At 42.6% G+C, this 23,941-nt stretch overlaps 1 protein-coding gene across 1 annotated transcript in view; it reads left to right on the top strand.

The window, feature by feature from the left end:
* The window catches only part of ITPR2 (inositol 1,4,5-trisphosphate receptor type 2), a 294,636-nt gene that overhangs the window by 250,752 nt on the left and 19,943 nt on the right, over positions 1-23,941 (top strand). The window contains exons 49-56 of the mRNA XM_073649236.1: positions 9,515-9,690; positions 15,381-15,545; positions 20,094-20,289; positions 20,505-20,563; positions 21,510-21,646; positions 21,748-21,855; positions 22,419-22,611; positions 23,447-23,513. Coding sequence (XP_073505337.1) covers positions 9,515-9,690; positions 15,381-15,545; positions 20,094-20,289; positions 20,505-20,563; positions 21,510-21,646; positions 21,748-21,855; positions 22,419-22,611; positions 23,447-23,513 — 1,101 coding nt within the window. The remainder of the gene's footprint in view (positions 1-9,514; positions 9,691-15,380; positions 15,546-20,093; positions 20,290-20,504; positions 20,564-21,509; positions 21,647-21,747; positions 21,856-22,418; positions 22,612-23,446; positions 23,514-23,941) is intronic.

The following is a 23,941-nucleotide window of genomic DNA, read 5'->3' as shown; positions in this document are numbered from 1 at the left end:
CGGGGGCAGTATTATAGTAGTTATATTCTTGTACATAGGGGGCAGTATTATAGTAGTTATATTCTTGTACATAGGGGGCAGTATTATAGTAGTTATATTCTTGTACATAGAGGCAGTATTATAGTAGTTATTTTCTTGTACATAGGGGCAGTATTATAGTAGTTATATTCTTGTATATAGGAGCAGTATTATAGTAGTTATATTCTTGTACATAGGAGCAGTATTATAGTAGTTATATTCTTGTACATAGGAGCAGTATTATACTAGTTATATTCTTGTACATAGGAGCAGTATTATAGTAGTTATATTCTTGTATATAGGGGCAGTATTATAGTAGTTATATTCTTGTACATAGGGGCAGTATTATAGTAGTTATATTCTTGTACATAGGAGCAGTATTATAGTAGTTATATTCTTGTACATAGGGGCAGTATTATAGTAGTTATATTCTTGTACATAGGTGACAGTATTATAGTAGTTATATTCTTGTACATAGGAGCAGTATTATAGTAGTTATATTCTTGTACATAGGGGCAGTATTATAGTAGTTATATTCTTGTACATAGGGGACAGTATTATAGTAGTTATATTCTTGTACATAGGAGCAGTATTATAGTAGATATATTCTTGTACATAGGAACAGTATTATAGTAGTTATATTCTTGTACATAGGAACAGTATTATAGTAGTTATATTCTTGTACATAGGGGGCAGTATTATAGTAGTTATATTCTTGTACATAGGGGCAGTATTATAGTAGTTATATTCTTGTACATAGGGGGCAGTATTATAGTAGTTATGGTCTTGTAGATACATACATACACAGCGTAGATTAACCCTAATGTTCCCAGACTGCAGTTCACAATGTGATCGAGCCGCTTAGGTTGCAGTGGTGGGTTCTGTGTAGCAGCATGTGGTACACGTGTATGGCCACGTGTCTGAGCTGCCGGCCGGACCCCCCTCTGCCTCTGGGGCTGCGTAGGACAAGCTCACTTTGTCTTATGTTGAGGTCTGTTTGCGCAGAGGCTGCATAAATATTCATCTTGTGTTTAAGGTCAGCGGCGAACGCCTCACGTGCGCCCATGATAGCAACAACCGATTCTGCTTATTTAAGGGATTTTTTTGATTGGCCACTTGTGGCAAACCACTGAATATACGGAAGAGGTACTGTGCAGTGTATATATACAGGACAGGAGGAGTGGTACTGTGCAGTGTATATATACAGGACAGGAGGAGTGGTACTGTGCAGTGTATATATATACAGGACAGGAGGAGTGGTACTCTGCAGTGTATATATACAGGACAGGAGGAGTGGTACTGTGCAGTGTATATATACAGGATAGGAGGAGTGGTACTGTGCAGTGTATATATACAGGACAGGAGGAGTGGTACCGTGCAGTGTATATATACAGGACAGGAGGAGTGGTACTGTGCAGTGTATATATACAGGACAGGAGGAGTGGTACTGTGCAGTGTATATATATACAGGACAGGAGGAGTGGTACTGTGCAGTGTATATATACAGGACAGGAGGAGCGGTACTGTGCAGTGTATATATACAGGACAGGAGGAGTGGTACTGTGCAGTGTATATATATACAGGACAGGAGGAGTGGTACTGTGCAGTGTATATATACAGGACAGGAGGAGCGGTACTGTGCAGTGTATATATACAGGACAGGAGGAGTGGTACAGTGCAGTGTATATATACAGGATAGGAGGAGTGGTACTGTGCAGTGTATATACACAGGACAGGAGGAGTGGTACTGTGCAGTGTATATATACAGGACAGGAGGAGTGGTACTGTGCAGTGTATATATACAGGACAGGAGGAGTGGTACTGTGCAGTGTATATATACAGGACAGGAGGAGTGGTACTGTGCAGTGTATATATACAGGACAGGAGGAGTGGTACTGTGCAGTGTATATATATACAGGACAGGAGGAGTGGTACTGTGCAGTGTATATATACAGGACAGGAGGAGTGGTACTGTGCAGTGTATATATACAGGACAGGAGGAGTGGTACTGTGCAGTGTATATATACAGGACAGGAGGAGTGGTGCTGTGCAGTGTATATATACAGGACAGGAGAAGTGGTACTGTGCAGTGTATATATACAGGACAGGAGGAGTGGTACTGTGCAGTGTATATACACAGGACAGGAGGAGTGGTACTGTGCAGTGTATATATACTGGACAGGAGGAGTGGTACTGTGCAGTGTATATATACAGGACAGGAGGAGTGGTGCTGTGCAGTGTATATATACAGGACAGGAGGAGTGGTGCTGTGCAGTGTATATATACAGGAGGAGTGGTACTGTGCAGTGTATATATACAGGACAGGAGGAGTGGTGCTGTGCAGTGTATATATACAGGAGGAGTGGTACTGTGCAGTGTATATATACAGGACAGGAGGAGTGGTACTGTGCAGTGTATATACACAGGACAGGAGGAGTGGTACTGTGCAGTGTATATATACTGGACAGGAGGAGTGGTACTGTGCAGTGTATATATACAGGACAGGAGGAGTGGTGCTGTGCAGTGTATATATACAGGACAGGAGGAGTGGTACTGTGCAGTGTATATATACAGGACAGGAGGAGTGGTACTGTGCAGTGTATATATACAGGACAGGAGGAGTGGTATTGTGCAGTGTATATATACAGGACAGGAGGAGTGGTACTGTGCAGTGTATATATACAGGACAGGAGGAGTGGTACTGTGCAGTGTATATATACAGGACAGGAGGAGTGGTACTGTGCAGTGTATATATACAGGACAGGAGGAGTGGTACTATGCAGTGTATAGATACAGGACAGGAGGAGTGGTACTGTGCAGTGTATATATGCAGGACAGGAGGAGTGGTACTGTGCAGTGTATATATACAGGACAGGAGGAGTGGTACTGTGCAGTGTATATATACAGGACAGGAGGAGTGGTACTGTGCAGTGTATATATACAGGACAGGAGGAGTGGTACTGTGCAGTGTATATATACAGGACAGGAGGAGTGGTACTGTGCAGTGTATATATACAGGACAGGAGGAGTGGTACCGTGCAGTGTATATATACAGGACAGGAGGAGTGGTACCGTGCAGTGTATATATATAGGACAGGAGGAGTGGTACTGTGCAGTGTATATATACAGGACAGGAGGAGTGGTACTGTGCAGTGTATATATACAGGACAGGAGGAGTGGTACTGTGCAGTGTATATATACAGGACAGGAGGAGTGGTACTGTGCAGTGTATATATACAGGACAGGAGGAGTGGTACTGTGCAGTGTATATATACAGGACAGGAGGAGTGGTACTGTGCAGTGTATATATACAGGACAGGAGGAGTGGTACTGTGCAGTGTATATATACAGGACAGGAGGAGTGGTACTGTGCAGTGTATATATACAGGACAGGAGGAGTGGTACCGTGCAGTGTATATATACAGGACAGGAGGACTGGTACTGTGCAGTGTATATATACAGGAGGGGTGGTACTGTGCAGTGCATATATACAGGACAGGAGGAGTGGTACTGTGCAGTGTATATATACAGGACAGGAGGAGTGGTACTGTGCAGTGTATATATACAGGACAGGAGGAGTGGTACTGTGCAGTGTATATATACAGGACAGGAGGAGTGGTACTGTGCAGTGTATATATACAGGACAGGAGGAGTGGTACTGTGCAGTGTATATATACAGGACAGGAGGAGTGGTACTGTGCAGTGTATATATACAGGACAGGAGGAGTGGTACTGTGCAGTGTATATATACAGGACAGGAGGAGTGGTACTGTGCAGTGTATATATACAGGACAGGAGGAGTGGTACTGTGCAGTGTATATATACAGGACAGGAGGAGTGGTACTGTGCAGTGTATATATACAGGACAGGAGGAGTGGTACTGTGTAGTGTATATATACAGGACAGGAGGAGTGGTACTGTGCAGTGTATATATACAGGACAGGAGGAGTGGTACTGTGCAGTGTATATATACAGGACAGGAGGAGTGGTACTGTGCAGTGTATATATACAGGACAGGAGGAGTGGTACTGTGCAGTGTATATATACAGGACAGGAGGAGTGGTACTGTGCAGTGTATATATACAGGACAGGAAGAGTGGTACTGTGCAGTGTATATATACAGGACAGGAGGAGTGGTACTGTGCAGTGTATATATACAGGACAGGAGGAGTGGTACTGTGCAGTGTATATATACAGGACAGGAGGAGTGGTACTGTGCAGTGTATATATACAGGACAGGAGGAGTGGTACTGTGCAGTGTATATATACAGGACAGGAGGAGTGGTACTGTGCAGTGTATATATACAGGACAGGAGGAGTGGTACTGTGCAGTGTATATATACAGGACAGGAGGAGTGGTACTGTGCAGTGTATATATACAGGACAGGAGGAGTGGTACTGTGCAGTGTATATATACAGGACAGGAGGAGTGGTACTGTGCAGTGTATATATACAGGACAGGAGGAGTGGTACTGTGCAGTGTATATATACAGGACAGGAGGAGTGGTACTGTGTAGTGTATATATACAGGACAGGAGGAGTGGTACTGTGCAGTGTATATATACAGGACAGGAGGAGTGGTACTGTGCAGTGTATATATACAGGACAGGAGGAGTGGTACTGTGCAGTGTATATATACAGGACAGGAGGAGTGGCACTGTGCAGTGAATATTCAGATTATTTCCTTTCTTTTGGGTGGATCTCGTTCATACATTGTCTTTTTTCTATGATCTTGTATAGGGGATGAACATTGAAATCATTTCTTGTGACGCTTCCCTCTCCGGTGTGGACCCTGCTGTTATTTTCCTTCCCTTCTTTCTTACCGCCGTCTGGTCTTAATTTAGAAAAAAAAGAGACCTCTTGTACATGGTGTGGAGACTTTTGCAACCTCGTGCGCTTCTACATTGTTTTTAAAATTAGAAAATTAAGAAATGTTGTAAATTGACACCATGATAGTGAATGTCCTCTCATTTTCCATCTTCGGCTCCTATGCGGAGTCATGCGTCTCCATGGTTACCGACCAACAAAACAGTGCAGTCAGATCATGCTCTATGGTGATACCCCCACTTGGTAGACCTACAACCCAAATATTTGCATAGAGTAGTGAAGACACATAGATCTGCATTGGAGCTGTGTACATAAAACGGTAGAGGATTTTTTTTAAAGGGTTTTTTCACTTTTTATATTAGATGCACTGGATTAAAATAATAATAATAATTAAACCCCTTAATGGAGGTCTTCTGAGTTCACAGTGTTCATCTGGTTACTAGAATGATCTTTCTGACCGTACATTTTTTATCTTTCCATTGTCCGCACTCTCACGGTTAAACAGATCCAGTACTAAAAATTTGTCGCTCGATAGTTTTCATAAACGCATCCTATTTTCCTATTCTTCTCTCACATGTCGTGCTTGCTCTGGCTTTGCCATAGCAACGTTACTAGAGTGCTGTGTGTGGACTTCCTGTCACGTGACAGGAAGTTCATAGCAATCTATTGGTATTACCATAGCGACCCCAGAGCAAGCACAACAAGTGGATTAATAGAGATTAAATCCAAGTGTTGTCGTAGCGCATTGGTGAATCGTCTTCTTCTGTCAGTGACGGCCAACATGGCCACCATTACTGCCCCCAAATAAAGTGTCCCCAACACCGCACCTTTCCCAGAATCCTCAATAATATATTTACCTAATTACACACTGATCTCCGATTGGATCCGGTTCAGTATTAGACTCGTCATTAGACTGGTATTTTAAGTCACTCCCCTGCCTTCAAAAACACACGGAAACTCCTATTTTGGGGCATTTTTTTAGGCCCCGCCTCCTTGTATATCAGTTTTGGGCGTGTGACATTTTTGTGTAATTAAGAATTGCCACGACCTCCAACATCTGAACCCTAAATTGCTGGCTTTTAAGCTCCGCCCTATCTTAAAGACACCTCCCCAGACACACTCCTTTATATTCAAATTTTCATACAAAGCGGGACTATGGGGGAGGTTTCCTGTAATGGCAGCCATATTGGTTGTCCCAAAAACTGTGATAATTAAGAAACGGCGGATCAGAACGTTCCGTAGCTTTGCGGGAGAGGACGAGGAAGAGTTTTCTAGAATATCTCAGGAGTTTTTGATTTTAGGTGGAAATGCCCTTTAAGCAGTTTTTTTGTCTCGGTGATGCGACTCTGCTGAGGGTTGGAGTCCCTCCGCTTGTGTTTACTGAGGAAATCCGCAGAGCAGAAGAAGCTTTTATTTTTTATTCCCCGCTCTAATGAAGTGGTGAATATGAAGCAGGAAGAAGGTTTGAAGTATTTTTCTGCCGACTGGAAAAATTGATCAGATGGCGCCTATTAGGAGTCTTGAAGGAAGCGAGATTGACAGGTCACAGTCGCAGGCAGGACGAGGCGCCGGAGCCGTGTCGCGTCTGAACCCCGTTTCATTAAATGTCTGCCTGACATCCCAGCTTGAAGTTGATTGTCACTTTAAATGCTATATATAGTCGCTCGCTGACTTTTACTTATAGAACCAAAGACCCAATAAAGCCGCGGTGACAGATGAGCGATCTCTTGCGCTGACATGCTTGCGCTCCCCGCGCACTCAGTCCCCCTTGTTTTATCTCTCCGGTAATGATGTGATTAAAACTTTTTCTTTCTCCATTTTGGGATTACTCTTGTTTCAAATCGTTAAAACTGTATAAATATTTCTCTGTTCACATTTCTATAAAACCAGACGGAAGTTTACGCTAAAAATACCGCAGCGACCCCACAAAAGTAAAACGGAAGAGGTAATATGGAGGTTGTTATATAGGTTGCGGAAAGAAAGGTGGAAAACTGCCCGAGATCCTCTCACTACCCACTCCACCAACAGAATAGTGAGTGCAGCTCTGGAGTATAATACAGGATGTAACTCAGGATCAGTAATGTAATGTATGTACACCGTGACTGCACCAGCAGAATAGTGAGTGCAGCTCTGGAGTATAATACAGGAGGTAACTCAGGATCAGTAATGTAATGTGTGTACACAGTGACTGCACCAGCAGAATAGTGAGTGCAGCTCTGGAGTATAATACAGGATGTAACTCCGGATCAGTAATGTATGTACACAGTGACTGCATCAGCAGAATAGTGAGTGCAGCTCTGGGGTATAATGCAGGATGTAACTCAGGATCAGTAATGTAATGTATGTACACAGTGACTGCACCAGCAGAATAGTGAGTGCAGCTCTGGGGTATAATACAGGATGTAACTCAGGATCAGTAATGTAATGTATGCACACAGTGACTGCACCAGCAGAATAGTGAGTGCAGCTCTGGTGTATAATACAGGATGTGACTCAGGATCAGTACAGGATCAGTAATGTATGTACACAGTGACTGCACCAGCAGAATAGTGAGTGCAGCTCTGGAGTATAATACAGGATGTAAGTCAGGATCAGTAATGTAATGTATGTACACAGTGACTGCACCAGCAGAATAGTGAGTGCAGCTCTGGAGGATAACACAGGATGTAACTCAGGATCAGTACAGGATCAGTAATGTAATGTATGTGCACAGTGACTGCACATGCAGAATAGTGAGTGCAGCTCTGGGGTATAATACAGGCTATAACTCAGAATCACTAATGTAATGTATGTACACAGTGACTGCACAAGCAGAATAGTGAGTGCAGCTCTGGGGTATAATACAGGATGTAACTCGGGATCAGTAATGTAATGTATGTACACAGTGACTGCACCAGCAGAATAGTGAGTGCAGCTCTGGAGTATAATACAGGATGTAACTCAGGATCAGTATTGTATGTACACAGTGACTGCACAAGCAGAATAGTGAGTGCAGCTCTGGGGTATAATACAGGATGTAACTAAGGATCAGTAATGTAATGTATGTACACAGTGACTGCACCAGCAGAATAGTGAGTGCAGCTCTGGAGTATAATACAGGATGTAACTCAAGATCAGTAAAGTAATGTATGTACACAGTGACTGCACCAGCAGAATAGTGAGTGCAGCTCTGGAGTATAATACAGGAGGTAACTCAGGATCAGTAATGTAATGTATGTACACAGTGACTGCACCAGTTGAATAGTGAGTGCTGCTCTGGAGTATAATACAGGATGTAACTCAGGATCAGTAATGTAATGTATGTACACAGTGACTGCACCAGCAGAATAGTGAGTGCAGCTCTGGAGTATAATACAGGATGTAACTCAAGATCAGTAAAGTAATGTATGTACACAGTGACTGCACCAGCAGAATAGTGAGTGCAGCTCTGGAGTATAATACAGGAGGTAACTCAGGATCAGTAATGTAATGTATGTACACAGTGACTGCACCAGTTGAATAGTGAGTGCAGCTCTGGAGGATAACACAGGATGTAACTCAGGATCAGTAATGTAATGTATGTGCACAGTGACTGCACATGCAGAATAGTGAGTGCAGCTCTTTTGTATAATACAGGATGTAACTCAGGATCAGTAATGTAATGTATGTACACAGTGACTGCACCAGCAGAATAGTGAGTGCAGCTCTGGAGTATAATACAGGATGTAACTCAGGATCAGTAAAGTAATGTATGTACACAGTGACTGCACCAGCAGAATAGTGAGTGCAGCTCTGGAGTATAATACAGGAGGTAACTCAGGATCAGTAATGTAATGAATGTACACAGTGACTGCACCAGCAGAATAGTGAGTGCAGCTCTGGAGTATAATACAGGATGTAACTCAGGATCAGTAATGTAATGTATGTACACAGTGACTGCACCAGCAGAATAGTGAGTGCAGCTCTGGAGTATAATACAGGAGGTAACTCAGGATCAGTAATGTAATGTATGTACACAGTGACTGCACCAGCAGAATAGTGAGTGCAGCTCTGGGGTATAATGCAGGAGGTAACTCGGGATCAGTAATGTAATGTATGTACACAGTGACTGCACCAGCAGAATAGTGAGTGCAGCTCTGGAGTATAATACTGGATGTAACTCAGGATCAGTAATGTAATGTATATACACAGTGACTGCACCAGCAGAATAGTCAGTGCAGCTCTGGGGTATATTACCGGATGTAACTCAGGATCAGTAATGTAATGTATGTACACAGTGACTGCACCAGCAGAATAGTGAGTGCAGCTCTGGAGTATAATACAGGATGTAACTCAGGATCAGTAATGTAATGTGTGTACACAGTGACTGCACCAGCAGAATAGTGAGTGCAGCTCTGGAGTATAATACAGGAGGTAACTCAGGATCAGTAATGTAATGTATGTACACAGTGACTGCACCAGCAGAATAGTGAGTGCAGCTCTGGAGTATAATACAGGAGGTAACTCAGGATCAGTAATGTAATGTATGTACACAGTGACTGCTCCAGCAGAATAGTGAGTGCAGCTCTGGAGTATAATACAGGATGTAATTCAGGATCAGTAATGCTTCGTGCTCGTGGTCTCGCACTCTGCCGTCTGTCACTCTTATGTTTTCTCTCACATGTATGACATGTTCTTTCTGTCTCTGCAGGGACCCTTCCTCCGTGGATCTCCATCTTGCTGTGGGTCGCCGTGGCCGTCTGCACCGCCATGTTGTTTGTCCTTCCTAAGCCGTTTGGCATCCGGCCGTTCCTGGTGTCCGTCATGCTCCGCTCCATTTACACCCTGGGCCTGGGCCCGACGCTGATATTACTGGGGGCCGCTAACGTAAGGAGGCTTTGATATCCGTTACATGGAGACGTCTCTGTGCACACTGCGGATTATGTCTCCTCCCCGGCAGATATGCCTGTAATACCGAGAGCAGATGGCGGCCGCCGAGCAGCCGGGGTCTCAGTTCTCAGACGCGCTTTCATCTACTGTGGGGAGTGAGCGCAGAATCCCTCTAATGCTGGAAATCTGACGTCTCCCGCGGCGGCCGCACGCCACACAGTTCTTCCTCACTTTTCACGTTCTTCTCTTCACTTCTGTCGTAGACACGATGGGCCACTGCGCCCCTGACCCTCATTACCCGGCCTGGATAATTACTGCATTTATTACAGGCTCTGAGCCTTGACCTAGGAGCTACAAGACCACGGCGGACCCTGCCAATAATTCAGCAGGATGAATGGCGGCCATGTTGTCGTAGCCTATACTGGCCATTAAAGGGTTCTCAGTCTACTAAAATCTGTGTGATACGGCTGTGAGAGACCGGCCGAAGTGTCGCTTCCTTGCCCTTAGTTTAGTGTCTCAAGATGTGAGAAATCCGTGACTAAGGATGAGCTGCCTGACACCACTGCCGAAAAGAGTGGTTGTTAGGAAGTGTATCCATAGCAACCAGGCTGTCAAGTGTCACTGACATTGTGCCGACAGCAGAGAAGCTGCCGGGATTATTCCCCAGATCCTGTCAACATTTCTACAACATCTCTGAAGGCTTCAGTCATATCTATCTCTAAGTATCTAATCTCTATATCTATCTATTATCTATCTATTATCTATCTATTATCTATCATCTATTATCTATCTATTATCTATCTATCTATTATCTATCTATTATCTATCTATTATCTATCTATTATCATCTATCTATTATCTATCTATTATCATCTATCTATTATCATCTATCTATCTATCTATCTATTATCTATCTAGTATCATCTATCTATTATCTATCTATTATCTATCATCTGTCTATTATCTATCATCTATCTATTATCTATCTATTATCTATCTATTATATATCTATCATCTATCTATTATCTACCTATTATCTATCTATTATCTATCATCTATCTATTATCTATCTATCATCTACCTATTATCTATCTATTATCTATCATCTGTCTATTATCCATCTATTATCTATCATCTACCTATTATCCATCTATTATCTATCATCTATCTATTATCTATCTATCATCTACCTATTATCTATCTATTATCTATCATCTGTCTATTATCCATCTATTATCTATCATCTATCTATTATCCATCTATTATCTATCATCTATCTATTATCTATCTATTATCTATCTATTATATATCTATCATCTATCTATTATCTACCTATTATCTATCTATTATCTATCATCTGTCTATTATCCATCTATTATCTATCATCTACCTATTATCTATCTATTATCTATCATCTATCTATTATCTATCTATCATCTACCTATTATCTATCTATTATCTATCATCTGTCTATTATCCATCTATTATCTATCATCTATCTATTATCCATCTATTATCTATCATCTATCTATTATCCATCTATTATCTATCATCTACCTATTATCTATCTATTATCTATCATCTACCTATTATCCATCTATTATCTATCATCTACCTATTATCCATCTATTATCTATCATCTATCTATTATCCATCTATTATCTATCATCTACCTATTATCTATCTATTATCTATCATCTATCTATTATCCATCTATTATCTATCATCTATCTATTATCCATCTATTATCTATCATCTACCTATTATCTATCTATTATCTATCATCTGTCTATTATCTACCTATTATCTATCTATTATCTATCTACTAGATGGTGGCCCGATTCGAACGTATCGGGTATTCTAGAATAGGTATGCGGCCGACGGGGCGCAATTAGCGGAGCGGCGTTTAAACCGCGACCAATCAGCAAAGAGGTGTTTAAATTTGGCGACAATATAGCTGATTGGTCGCGGCCGGCGACCAATCAGCAGAGCGGTGTTTAAATTTGGCGCCAAAATAGCTGATTAGTCGCGGCTGTCGGCCGCGACCAATCAGCCGTGCGTTGTTTAAATTTTGCGCCAATACTGCTGATTGATCTCGGCCAGCGACCGCGATCAATCAGCAGAGCGTTGTTTAGATTTGGCGCCAATCTCGCTGATTGGACGCGTCTGGCGTCCGCGACCAATCAGCAGAGCGTTGTTTAAATTTGGCGCCAATCTCGCTGATTGGTCGCAGCTGGCGTCCGCGACCAATTAGCACAGCAGTGTTTAAATGTGGCGGCAAGATCGGTGATTGGTCGCGGCCGCTATTTAAATGTGGCGCCCAAATTGGTGATTGGTCGCGGAAGCTGCCTGCGACCAATCAGCAGAGCGGTGTTTAACTTTAGCGCCAAGATCACTGATTGGTCGCGTGCGGAGAGCGCGACCAATCAGCGAATCGTATTGGTGAGGAGCGGGGAGCGGAATCATATTAGTGAGGACCGGGGAGCGCCGCTGCCTGTGCGGCTACTTCCGCTGCGAGAACCCGGGACATGAGCGGGCGCTCGCAGCAGAAGTATCCTGACCCGCAGCGCCGCTCCCCGGTCCTCCCTTCACACCCTAGCCGCATGGATGTCAGCGGCGCTGCCTGTGCGGCTACTTCCGCTGCGAGAACCCGGGACATGAGCGGGCGCTCGCAGCAGAAGTATCCTGACCCGCAGCGCCGCTCCCCGGTCCTCCCTTCACACCCTAGCCGCTGATGTCCCCACAGTATCCGCATGGTGTTACAAAGGTCCGGACATTTGTGTTAAAAATCGCTGATTGGTCGCGGGCGCTGCCCGCGACCAATCACCGATTTGGGCGCCAAATTTAAATATCGGCCGCGACCAATCACCGATCTTGGCTCCACATGTAATCACCGCTGTGCTGATTGGTCGCCGACGCTGGGCGCGACCAATCACCGATTTTGGCGCCACATTTAAATAGCGTCCGCGACCAATCAGTACAGCGGTGTTTAAATGTGGAGCCAAGATCGGTGATTGGTCGCGGCCGATATTTAAATTTGGCGCCCAAATCGGTGATTGGTCGCGGGCAGCGTCCGCGACCAATCAGCACCGCGGTATTTAACTTTTGCGCTAAGATCAGTAATTGGTCGGGTCCAAAGACCGCGACCAATCATCGAATCGTCTTGGTGAGGACCGGGGAGCGGCGCTGCCTGTGCGGCTACTTCCGCTGCGAGAACCCGGGACATGAGCGGGCGCTCGCAGCAGAAGTATCCCGCCCCGCAGCGCCGCTCCCCGGTCCTCTCTTCCGCATGGATGTCAGCGACGCCAGCGGTCCTTCCGCAGCTATCGGCCGGGACATGAGCGCCTCGCGCCGCTCATCTCCCGGCTGCATCTCCGTCCCGCAGATGGGTCCGGCGGTCGGGGTCCTTCTGCTGGTACCGGCCGGGAGATGAGCGCCTCGCGCCGCTCATCTCCCGGCTGCAACGCCGCTGAGCTCCGTCCCACAGATGAGCCGCTAACGGCCGCCATCTTTTTTCTGAAATCCCGCGGCGCTGATTGGTCGCTGCCGGACCAATGAGCGACGCGGGATTTCCTAGACAGACAGACAGACAGACGGGATGAGACAATTATATATATAGATTATCTATCATCTATCTATCATCTATCTATCATCTATCTACCTGTTATCTATCTATTATCTATCTATTATCTATCATCTATCTATTATCTATCATCTATCTGTCTACCTAATATCTAACTTTTATCTAACATCTATCTATCATCTGTCTGTTATCTATCTATTATCTACCTATTATCTACCTATCATCTATGTATTATCTATCATCTATCTATCATCTGCCTATTATTTACCTATTATCTATCTATAATCGATCTATTATCTATCATCTATTATCTATATTATCTATTATCTATCATCTATTATCTATCTATCATCTATTATCTATCATCTATTATCTATCATCTATCTATTATCTATCATCTCTCTATTATCTCTATTATCTATCTATTATCTATCATCTATCTGTCTATCATCTATCTATTATCTATCTATTATCTATCATCTATCTATTATCTATCTATCATCTATCTATTATCTATCTATCTATCATCTATTATCTATCTATTAACTATCATCTATCTATTATCTATTATCTATCTATTATCTATCTATTATCTATCATCTATCTATTATCTATCATCTATCTATTATCTATCTATTATCTATCATCTATCTATTATCTATCTATTATCTATCTATCATCTATCTGTCTATTATCTATCTATCATCTATCTATTATCTATATTATCATCTATCTATTATCGATCTATCTATCTATTATCTATCTATTATCTACCTATTATCTACCTATCATCTATCTATTATCTATCATCTATCTTACTATCATCTATCTATTATATATGTATCATCTATGTATTATCTATCATCTATCTATTATCTATCATCTATCTATCATCTATCTATCATCTGCCTATTATCTACCTATTATCTATCTATAATCGATCTATCATCTCTCTATTATCTATCATCTATTATCTATATTATCTATTATCTATCATCTATTATCTATCTATCATCTATTATCTATCTATTATCTATCATCTATTATCTATCTATTATCATCTATTATCCATCATCTATCTATTATCTATCATCTCTCTATTATCTATCTGTTATCTATCTATTATCTATCATCTATCTATTATCTATCTATTATCTATCATCTGTCTGTCTATCATCTATCTATTATCTATCATCTTATCTATTATCTATCATCTATCTATTATCTATCATCTATTATCTATCTATTATCTATCTATTATCTGTCTATCATCTATTATCTATCTATTATCTATCATCTATCTATTATCTATCATCTATCTATTTATCTATTATCTATCATCTATCTATTATCTATCATCTATCTATTATCTATCTATTATCTATCATCTATCTATTATCTATCATCTATCTATTACCTATCATCTATCTGTCTATCATCTATCATCTATCTATTATCTATCATCTATCTATTAATTATCTATTATCTATCTATTATCTATCATCTATCTGTCTATCATCTATCTATTATCTATCTATCATCTATCTATTATCTATCATCTCTCTATTATCTCTCTATTATCTATCTATTATCTATCTATTATCTATCATCTATCTATTATCTATCATCTATCTATTATCTATCAGTCATCTATCATCCATGTATCTTTCTTACATTATCATCTGTTTTCTGTCCCTCCCGCTTATCTCTGTTTCTCCCTGTCTCTTCTGTCCGTCATCTCTGTAGAATGCTCTGTGGCGCCCCCTGTGTCCTCCGTAGTCTTTCTCTGAGCCTCTGTACTCGGCACCTGCTCTGTTGTCTGATTCCTTATTGAGTGAATGTCTCCCGCAGTCGCTGTTCACACACTGGCAGGAGACGATCTTTATACCCCTCAGTGCTGCGCACCCCCCGCGCTGCGAATATTGTACCGTCTGCCGCGTAGTGACGGATTATTATGTCTCTGTCACTAAATGAATCCATCAGATCCCAGTAATTTGCTGCGTTTCAGTGTGACAGTTCTGTGATGGATCCGCTGTAGGCAGGCTGCTGGTTTGGTACAGTGTTTCGGTGCCGGGTGTAATGGCCGCCCCTGTCTCCTCCACAGCTGTGTAATAAGGTGGTCTTCCTGGTGAGTTTCGTGGGGAATCGCGGTACGTTCACACGCGGCTACAGAGCGGTGATCATGGACATGGCCTTCCTGTACCACGTGGTGTACGTCATCGTCTGCATGCTGGGCCTCTTCATCCACGAGTTCTTCTACAGCTTCCTGGTAAGAGACCACCGCTGCCGCCATGTGTGCGCCGCCGCCACAGGGAAGGGCCACATGGGGTGGGCTTAGATACAGCTCAGCAGACAGTATCACACAGGATAGGATTAGATACACGACTCAGCAGACAGTATCACACAGGATAGGATTAGATACACGGCTCAGCAGACAGTATCACACAGGATAGGATTAGATACACGGCTCAGCAGACAGTATCACACAGGAGAGGATTAGATACATGGCTCAGCAGACAGTATCACACAGGATAGGATTAGATACACGGCTCAGCAGACAGTATCACACAGGATAGGATTAGATACAGCTCAGCAGACAGTATCACAAAGGAGAGGATTAGATACGCGGCTCAGCTGATAGTATCACACAGGAGAGGATTAGATACACAGCTCAGCAGACAGTATCACACAGGATAGGATTAGATACACGGCTCAGCAGACGGTATCACACAGGATAGGATTAGATACACGGCTCAGCAGACAGTATCACACAGGATAGGATTAGATACAGCTCAGCAGACAGTATCACAAAGGAGAGGATTAGATACAGCTCAGCAGACAGTATCACAAAGGAGAGGATTAGATACGCGGCTCAGCTGATAGTATCACACAGGATAGGATTAGATACACGGCTCAGCAGACAGTATCACACAGGATAGGATTAGATACACGGCTCAGCAGACGGTATCACACAGGATAGGATTAGATACACGGCTCAGCAGACGGTATCACGCATGATGGGATTAGATACACGGCTCAGCAGACAGTATCACACAGGAGAGGATTAGATACACAGCTCAGCAGACAGTATCACACGGGATAGGATTAGATACGCGGCTCAGCAGACAGTATCACACAGGATAGGATTAGATACGCGGCTCAGCTGATAGTATCACACAGGAGAGGATTAGATACACGGCTCAGCAGACAGTATCACACAGGATAGTATTAGATACAGCTCAGCTGATAGTATCACACAGGATAGGATTAGATACACGGCTCAGCTGATAGTATCACACAGGATAGGATTATATACGCTGCTCAGCTGATAGTATCACACAGGAGAGGATTAGATACAGCTCAGCTGATAGTATCACACGGGAGAGGATTAGATACACGGCTCAGCAGACAGTATCACACAGGATAGTATTAGATACAGCTCAGCTGATAGTATCACACAGGATAGGATTAGATACACGGCTCAGCTGATAGTATCACACAGGAGAGGATTAGATACACGGCTCAGCTGATAGTATCACACAGCATAGGATTAGATACACGGCTCAGCAGACAGTATCACACGGGATAGGATTAGATACACGGCTCAGCAGACAGTATCACACAGGAGAGGATTAGATACAGCTCAGCAGACAGTATCACACAGGATAGGATTAGATACACGGCTCAGCTGATAGTATCACACAGGAGAGGATTAGATACAGCTCAGCTGATAGTATCACACAGCATAGGATTAGATACACGGCTCAGCAGACAGTATCACACAGGATAGGATTAGATACATGGCTCAGCAGACAGTATCACACGGGATAGGATTAGATACACGGCTCAGCAGACAGTATCACACAGGATAGTATTAGATACAGCTCAGCTGATAGTATCACACAGGATAGGATTAGATACACGGCTCAGCTGATAGTATCACACGGGAGAGGATTAGATACACGGCTCAGCAGACAGTATCACACAGGAGAGGATTAGATACAGCTCAGCTGATAGTATCACACGGGAGAGGATTAGATACAGCTCAGCTGATAGTATCACACAGGATAGGATTAGATACACGGCTCAGCAGACAGTATCACACAGGATAGTATTAGATACAGCTCAGCTGATAGTATCACACAGGATAGGATTAGATACACGGCTCAGCTGATAGTATCACACAGGATAGGATTAGATACGCGGGTCAGCTGATAGTATCACACAGGAGAGGATTAGATACGCTGCTCAGCTGATAGTATCACACAGGAGAGGATTAGATACGCTGCTCAGCTGATAGTATCACACAGGAGAGGATTAGATACGCTGCTCAGCTGATAGTATCACACAGGAGAGGATTAGATACGCTGCTCAGCAGACAGTATCACACAGGATAGTATTAGATACAGCTCAGCTGATAGTATCACACAGGATAGGATTAGATACGCTGCTCAGCTGATAGTATCACACAGGAGAGGATTAGATACAGCTCAGCTGATAGTATCACACGGGAGAGGATTAGATACACGGCTCAGCAGACAGTATCACACAGGAGAGGATTATATATGCTGCTCAGCTGATAGTATCACACAGGAGAGGATTAGATACAGCTCAGCTGATAGTATCACACGGGAGAGGATTAGATACACGGCTCAGCAGACAGTATCACACAGGTTAGTATTAGATACAGCTCAGCTGATAGTATCACACAGGATAGGATTAGATACACGGCTCAGCTGATAGTATCACACAGGATAGGATTAGATACGCTGCTCAGCTGATAGTATCACACAGGAGAGGATTAGATACAGCTCAGCTGATAGTATCACACGGGAGAGGATTAGATACACGGCTCAGCAGACAGTATCACACAGGTTAGTATTAGATACAGCTCAGCTGATAGTATCACACAGGATAGGATTAGATACACGGCTCAGCAGACAGTATCACACAGGTTAGTATTAGATACAGCTCAGCTGATAGTATCACACAGGATAGGATTAGATACGCTGCTCAGCTGATAGTATCACACAGGAGAGGATTAGATACGCTGCTCAGCTGATAGTATCACACAGGAGAGGATTAGATACGCTGCTCAGCTGATAGTATCACACGGGAGAGGATTAGATACACGGCTCAGCAGACAGTATCACACAGGTTAGTATTAGATACAGCTCAGCTGATAGTATCACACAGGATAGGATTAGATACACGGCTCAGCTGATAGTATCACACAGGATAGGATTAGATACGCTGCTCAGCTGATAGTATCACACAGGAGAGGATTAGATACAGCTCAGCTGATAGTATCACACGGGAGAGGATTAGATACACGGCTCAGCAGACAGTATCACACAGGTTAGTATTAGATACAGCTCAGCTGATAGTATCACACAGGATAGGATTAGATACACGGCTCAGCTGATAGTATCACACAGGATAGGATTAGATACGCTGCTCAGCTGATAGTATCACACAGGAGAGGATTAGATACGCTGCTCAGCTGATAGTATCACACAGGAGAGGATTAGATACGCTGCTCAGCTGATAGTATCACACAGGAGAGGATTAGATACGCTGCTCAGCTGATAGTATCACACAGGAGAGGATTAGATACGCTGCTCAGCAGACAGTATCACACAGGATAGTATTAGATACAGCTCAGCTGATAGTATCACACAGGATAGGATTAGATACGCTGCTCAGCTGATAGTATCACACAGGAGAGGATTAGATACAGCTCAGCTGATAGTATCACACGGGAGAGGATTAGATACACGGCTCAGCAGACAGTATCACACAGGAGAGGATTATATACGCTGCTCAGCTGATAGTATCACACAGGAGAGGATTAGATACAGCTCAGCTGATAGTATCACACGGGAGAGGATTAGATACACGGCTCAGCAGACAGTATCACACAGGTTAGTATTAGATACAGCTCAGCTGATAGTATCACACAGGATAGGATTAGATACACGGCTCAGCTGATAGTATCACACAGGATAGGATTAGATACGCTGCTCAGCTGATAGTATCACACAGGAGAGGATTAGATACAGCTCAGCTGATAGTATCACACGGGAGAGGATTAGATACACGGCTCAGCAGACAGTATCACACAGGTTAGTATTAGATACAGCTCAGTTGATAGTATCACACAGGATAGGATTAGATACACGGCTCAGCTGATAGTATCACACAGGATAGGATTAGATACGCTGCTCAGCTGATAGTATCACACAGGAGAGGATTAGATACGCTGCTCAGCTGATAGTATCACACAGGAGAGGATTAGATACGCTGCTCAGCTGATAGTATCACACGGGAGAGGATTAGATACACGGCTCAGCAGACAGTATCACACAGGTTAGTATTAGATACAGCTCAGCTGATAGTATCACACAGGATAGGATTAGATACACGGCTCAGCTGATAGTATCACACAGGATAGGATTAGATACGCTGCTCAGCTGATAGTATCACACAGGAGAGGATTAGATACAGCTCAGCTGATAGTATCACACGGGAGAGGATTAGATACACGGCTCAGCAGACAGTATCACACAGGTTAGTATTAGATACAGCTCAGCTGATAGTATCACACAGGATAGGATTAGATACACGGCTCAGCTGATAGTATCACACAGGATAGGATTAGATACGCTGCTCAGCTGATAGTATCACACAGGAGAGGATTAGATACGCTGCTCAGCTGATAGTATCACACAGGAGAGGATTAGATACGCTGCTCAGCTGATAGTATCACACAGGAGAGGATTAGATACATCAGTTATTTTCTTTTCTCCATTTCCAGTTGTTTGATCTCGTTTATCGGGAGGAAACTTTGCTGAACGTGATAAAGAGCGTGACGAGGAACGGCCGCTCCATCATCCTGACCGCGGTGCTGGCGCTCATCCTCGTCTACCTCTTCTCCATTATTGGCTTTCTGTTTTTGAAAGATGACTTCATCATGGAGGTGGACCGGCTGAAGGACCGAGCCCCCGACCTGGGTAAGTCACGAGTCCTGGGGTTCATGGATATACAGGCGAAATTGTGCCTCAATGATATCAGTAATTTTTCGTGCTGGCTGACGCTTCTTTGCCATTGCTATTATTGTATATCATTAACTAACCACTATCTAGAGAAACTCATAGCACCCAATCAGAGCTCAGCTTTCATTTTATAAAATGAAAGCTGCTCTGTGATTGGTTGCTATGGGCAACAGCAAAGACAGTTTTGATAAATCTGCCGCCCATGTGTTTTTCTAGTTTATATTTCTATCTGGTGATAGCCAAAATGGCTTCTACAAATCCACCCCCCACCTTAATTAGCCTCATTAATAAAAATCCATCTAAAATTTAAAAAAAAAAAAAAAATTGAAATCTGTGTATTTGCTATGACAACCAATTAGAGCTCAGCTTTCATTTTGTAAACTGCTTTGGTAAAATGAAAGCTGCGCTGTGATTGGTTGCTATGGGCTACAGAGACAAATATGTCAGGGAAATGTGAAAAAGAAGCAATATGGCCGTCATAACAAACCACAGGGGGTCGGCATCCACCTTTCCTGGGTCTCCGAACCGCACTGATGTGAAAGTGATCTTAAAATTTGCCATTGCTTTATAATTTTGGGGGTCCCCCATTGATTCTTGTATAGGAGGGAGTCAAAGTCTGTTTTGCCATACAGGACCCCATAGGGAATGGCGGCCATATTTGTTAGCCCAGACATAGCTCAGTGACCGGAGATTTCTGCTTTCCGTCAGTGAGCATGGGTCTGATGACTGGAGATTCCAGGCATGGAAGGGTTACTGGCGGCCGTCGATTCTGCGGCACGTCGGTCTTGTGAGAAGTTTTTTAATCCCAATAATCTCATGAGGATTTTCTTGGCCGGCGGCAGCTGCTCCAATAACAGCAGGCAGAGAGCTAATTTTACAAGATGCAGCGTGCGGCTTGGACGGGGCACACAAAACCCCTGTGTAGTGACTCCTCCGAAATATGGCCGCAGAAGCCTTCATTACACGGAAAACACGGCGCAGTCATGTACCATAACACCGCGTCTATTGACAACCTAGGCAGATGTGTCATAAGGTGGAAAAAAAAATTATCCCTCCCCATAATCCAGAATTTTCTGCAGGGTGTCCCAGATCCACATTTATTCATCTTATTTTGAGATGTAGAAAAATATTTTTTCTGGTTTTCATATCAAAGGTATTAAACCAAAACTGTCATCTAGGACTCTAAAGGGATAGCTATTATGGATCTAGGAATTGGAGAGAATCGGCCACAGAATCCAAGTGATACTTCTGGATCTCAGAATCAAAGACATAAAGCCTGGAGACCAGATTCAAAGATCTGGAATTATCATCTGGGGTCTGATATCTAAGCAATCCCTTCAACTCTGAGATCGGGATTAACCTTTCTGGTTCCTTTGTTTAGAATTGTGGATATCAGGATTCATTTTTTGAACCTAGAATTAGAGATAAATCTCGACCTCAGAGCCAGAAACAGATTTCTGGATCTCAGAATCAAAGACGTAAAGCCTTGAGACCAGATTCAAAGATCTGGAATGATCATCTGGGGTCTGGATTTAGGTGTTGGAGATTTAAACAATCGCTTCAACTCTGAGTCGGGATTAATCTTTTCTGATTCTGGTATCTAGAATTGTGGATATCAGGATACATTTTTGATCCTAGAACTAGAGAGAGAAATTTCAACCTCAGGACATGAGGGAGCTTTCTGGATCTCAGAATCAAAGACCTAAAGCCTGGAGACCAGATTCAAAGATCTGGAATGATCATCTGAGGTCCGATATCCAAACAGTCCCTTCAACCCTGAGATCGGGATTAATCTTTTCTGGTTCTATTATTTAGAATTGTGAATATCAGGATTCATTTTTGATCCTAGAAGTAGAGAAATAAATCTCTACCTCAGAACCAGAAGGAGATTTCTGGATCTCAGAATCAAAGACATAAAGCCTTGAAACCAGATTCAAAGATCTGAAATGATCATCTGGGGACTGGATTTAGGTGTGTGATATCTAAACAATCCTTTTCGACTCTGAGATCAGGATTAATCTTTCTGATTCTGGTATCTAAATCTGTTATCTAAAGTTGTAGATATCAGGATTCATTTTTGACCCTAGAACTAGAGAGATAAATCTCGACCTCAGAACCAGTGGGAGATTTCTGGATCTCAGAATCAAAGACATAAAGCCTGGAGAAATAACCAGAGACCTGAACTTAACTACGGCGGTTTGGATTAATCTATTAAGGGGTCTGAGAAACAATCGCTATAATTCTGAAATCTGGATACATCTTTCTGGTTCTGATTCTAAAGTTCATTGTTCCAGATTCACCTTCTTAATTATCTATCTTATCCAGATGAATCCCATTGCCTCGAAAATCTGGAATAATCTTCCAGATCTAGATTTATCTCTCCAGTCTTGAAATGATCTTTCTGGTTTTACTTCTGCTCTGACATTTTATTATTATCTCTAGCGCTCATCTGAGCCGAGGATTTAACTCTTGGACCAAAAATTCTACTGCTCCAAAATCCAGATTTATCTTCCTTGTTCCAAAATCTGAAATCCTCTCTATGCCTGCAAATTCTGTATTTATCTCTCTGTTTGGATTTTTCTCCTTTAATTTGGGATCCAGAATTATCACTCTACTTCTTAGATATTACTTTTTCCGAGATCCAGTAATTTTCCATCTGAATCCAAAATCATAAGGAATCACTTTCTGGAATAATTGGAATCTAGATTAACTTTTTGTTCTTTGGTTTGTTTCTGGCTTGAGGCCAGATTCATTTCTCCCTGGCTTTTTCAGATTCGCTTTGGACTTTCAATAATTCAAAATCCAGATTTATTACTTTGTTCTTGACTTTCTGATCTTTCTGTTATTTTTGGTTTGGGTTTGTTTCTGAAATGCCTTTTTCTTCCTCCGGTTCTGAGATCCAGAACTATCTTTAATCCAGCCTTTTGTGTCCAGATTTATCTATCTGACTCTTGCATTGCGAGATTGAGGATTATCCACGTGGCTCTTAAATTCTGGATTCATCTTTGATCACTAAGATCTGAATTTTAAGCCTCCAGCTTTAAGATCCCGATTCATCTCCCTTGCTCTAGAATTATCTGATTGCCTCTTCAATTTAGATTCATTTTGCTCTTAGGTCCAGAATCATCTCTCTAGTCTTGAGATCTGGAAAGATCTCGCCCTTTCTAAGATATTAAACTATGGTAACTGTCTGGGTCTGATATATGGAAGAGAGATATGGAAAAGCCTGGAAGAGATATGGAATTTTTATCTCTTGCTTGTTCTGTAAGGTCTAGATTTACTTATATGGTTACAAGATCTGGAATGATCAATTTTGGTTTGAGATCTGGAATGATCTTTCTCTTAAGACATCCAGATTGTCCTCCCTTGTTCTTAAGTCCAGAAATATCCTCTCTTTTTAATTAGATCTGGAATTATCTTTCATGTCATCTGGAACTATCTCCCTTGTCCGGATTTATCTCTTGTTATTTGGAGTTATCTCTCTTGTCTTGTTCTGGAATCCAAAATTTCCCTCTTGTACAAAAATATAGAATTATCTCTCTGGTTCTGAAAAGTGGAATTATCTCTCGTTCTCTGAAATAATATTTCCTAATCCTCTCTCCGAGTCTGG

Source organism: Phyllobates terribilis, unplaced genomic scaffold (genome assembly GCF_046119375.1).
Source record: "Phyllobates terribilis strain yellow unplaced genomic scaffold, ASM4611937v1 Scaffold_10__3_contigs__length_209671492, whole genome shotgun sequence".
NCBI lineage: Eukaryota > Metazoa > Chordata > Amphibia > Anura > Dendrobatidae > Phyllobates > Phyllobates terribilis.
This window is presented reverse-complemented; position numbering and strand designations above follow the sequence as displayed.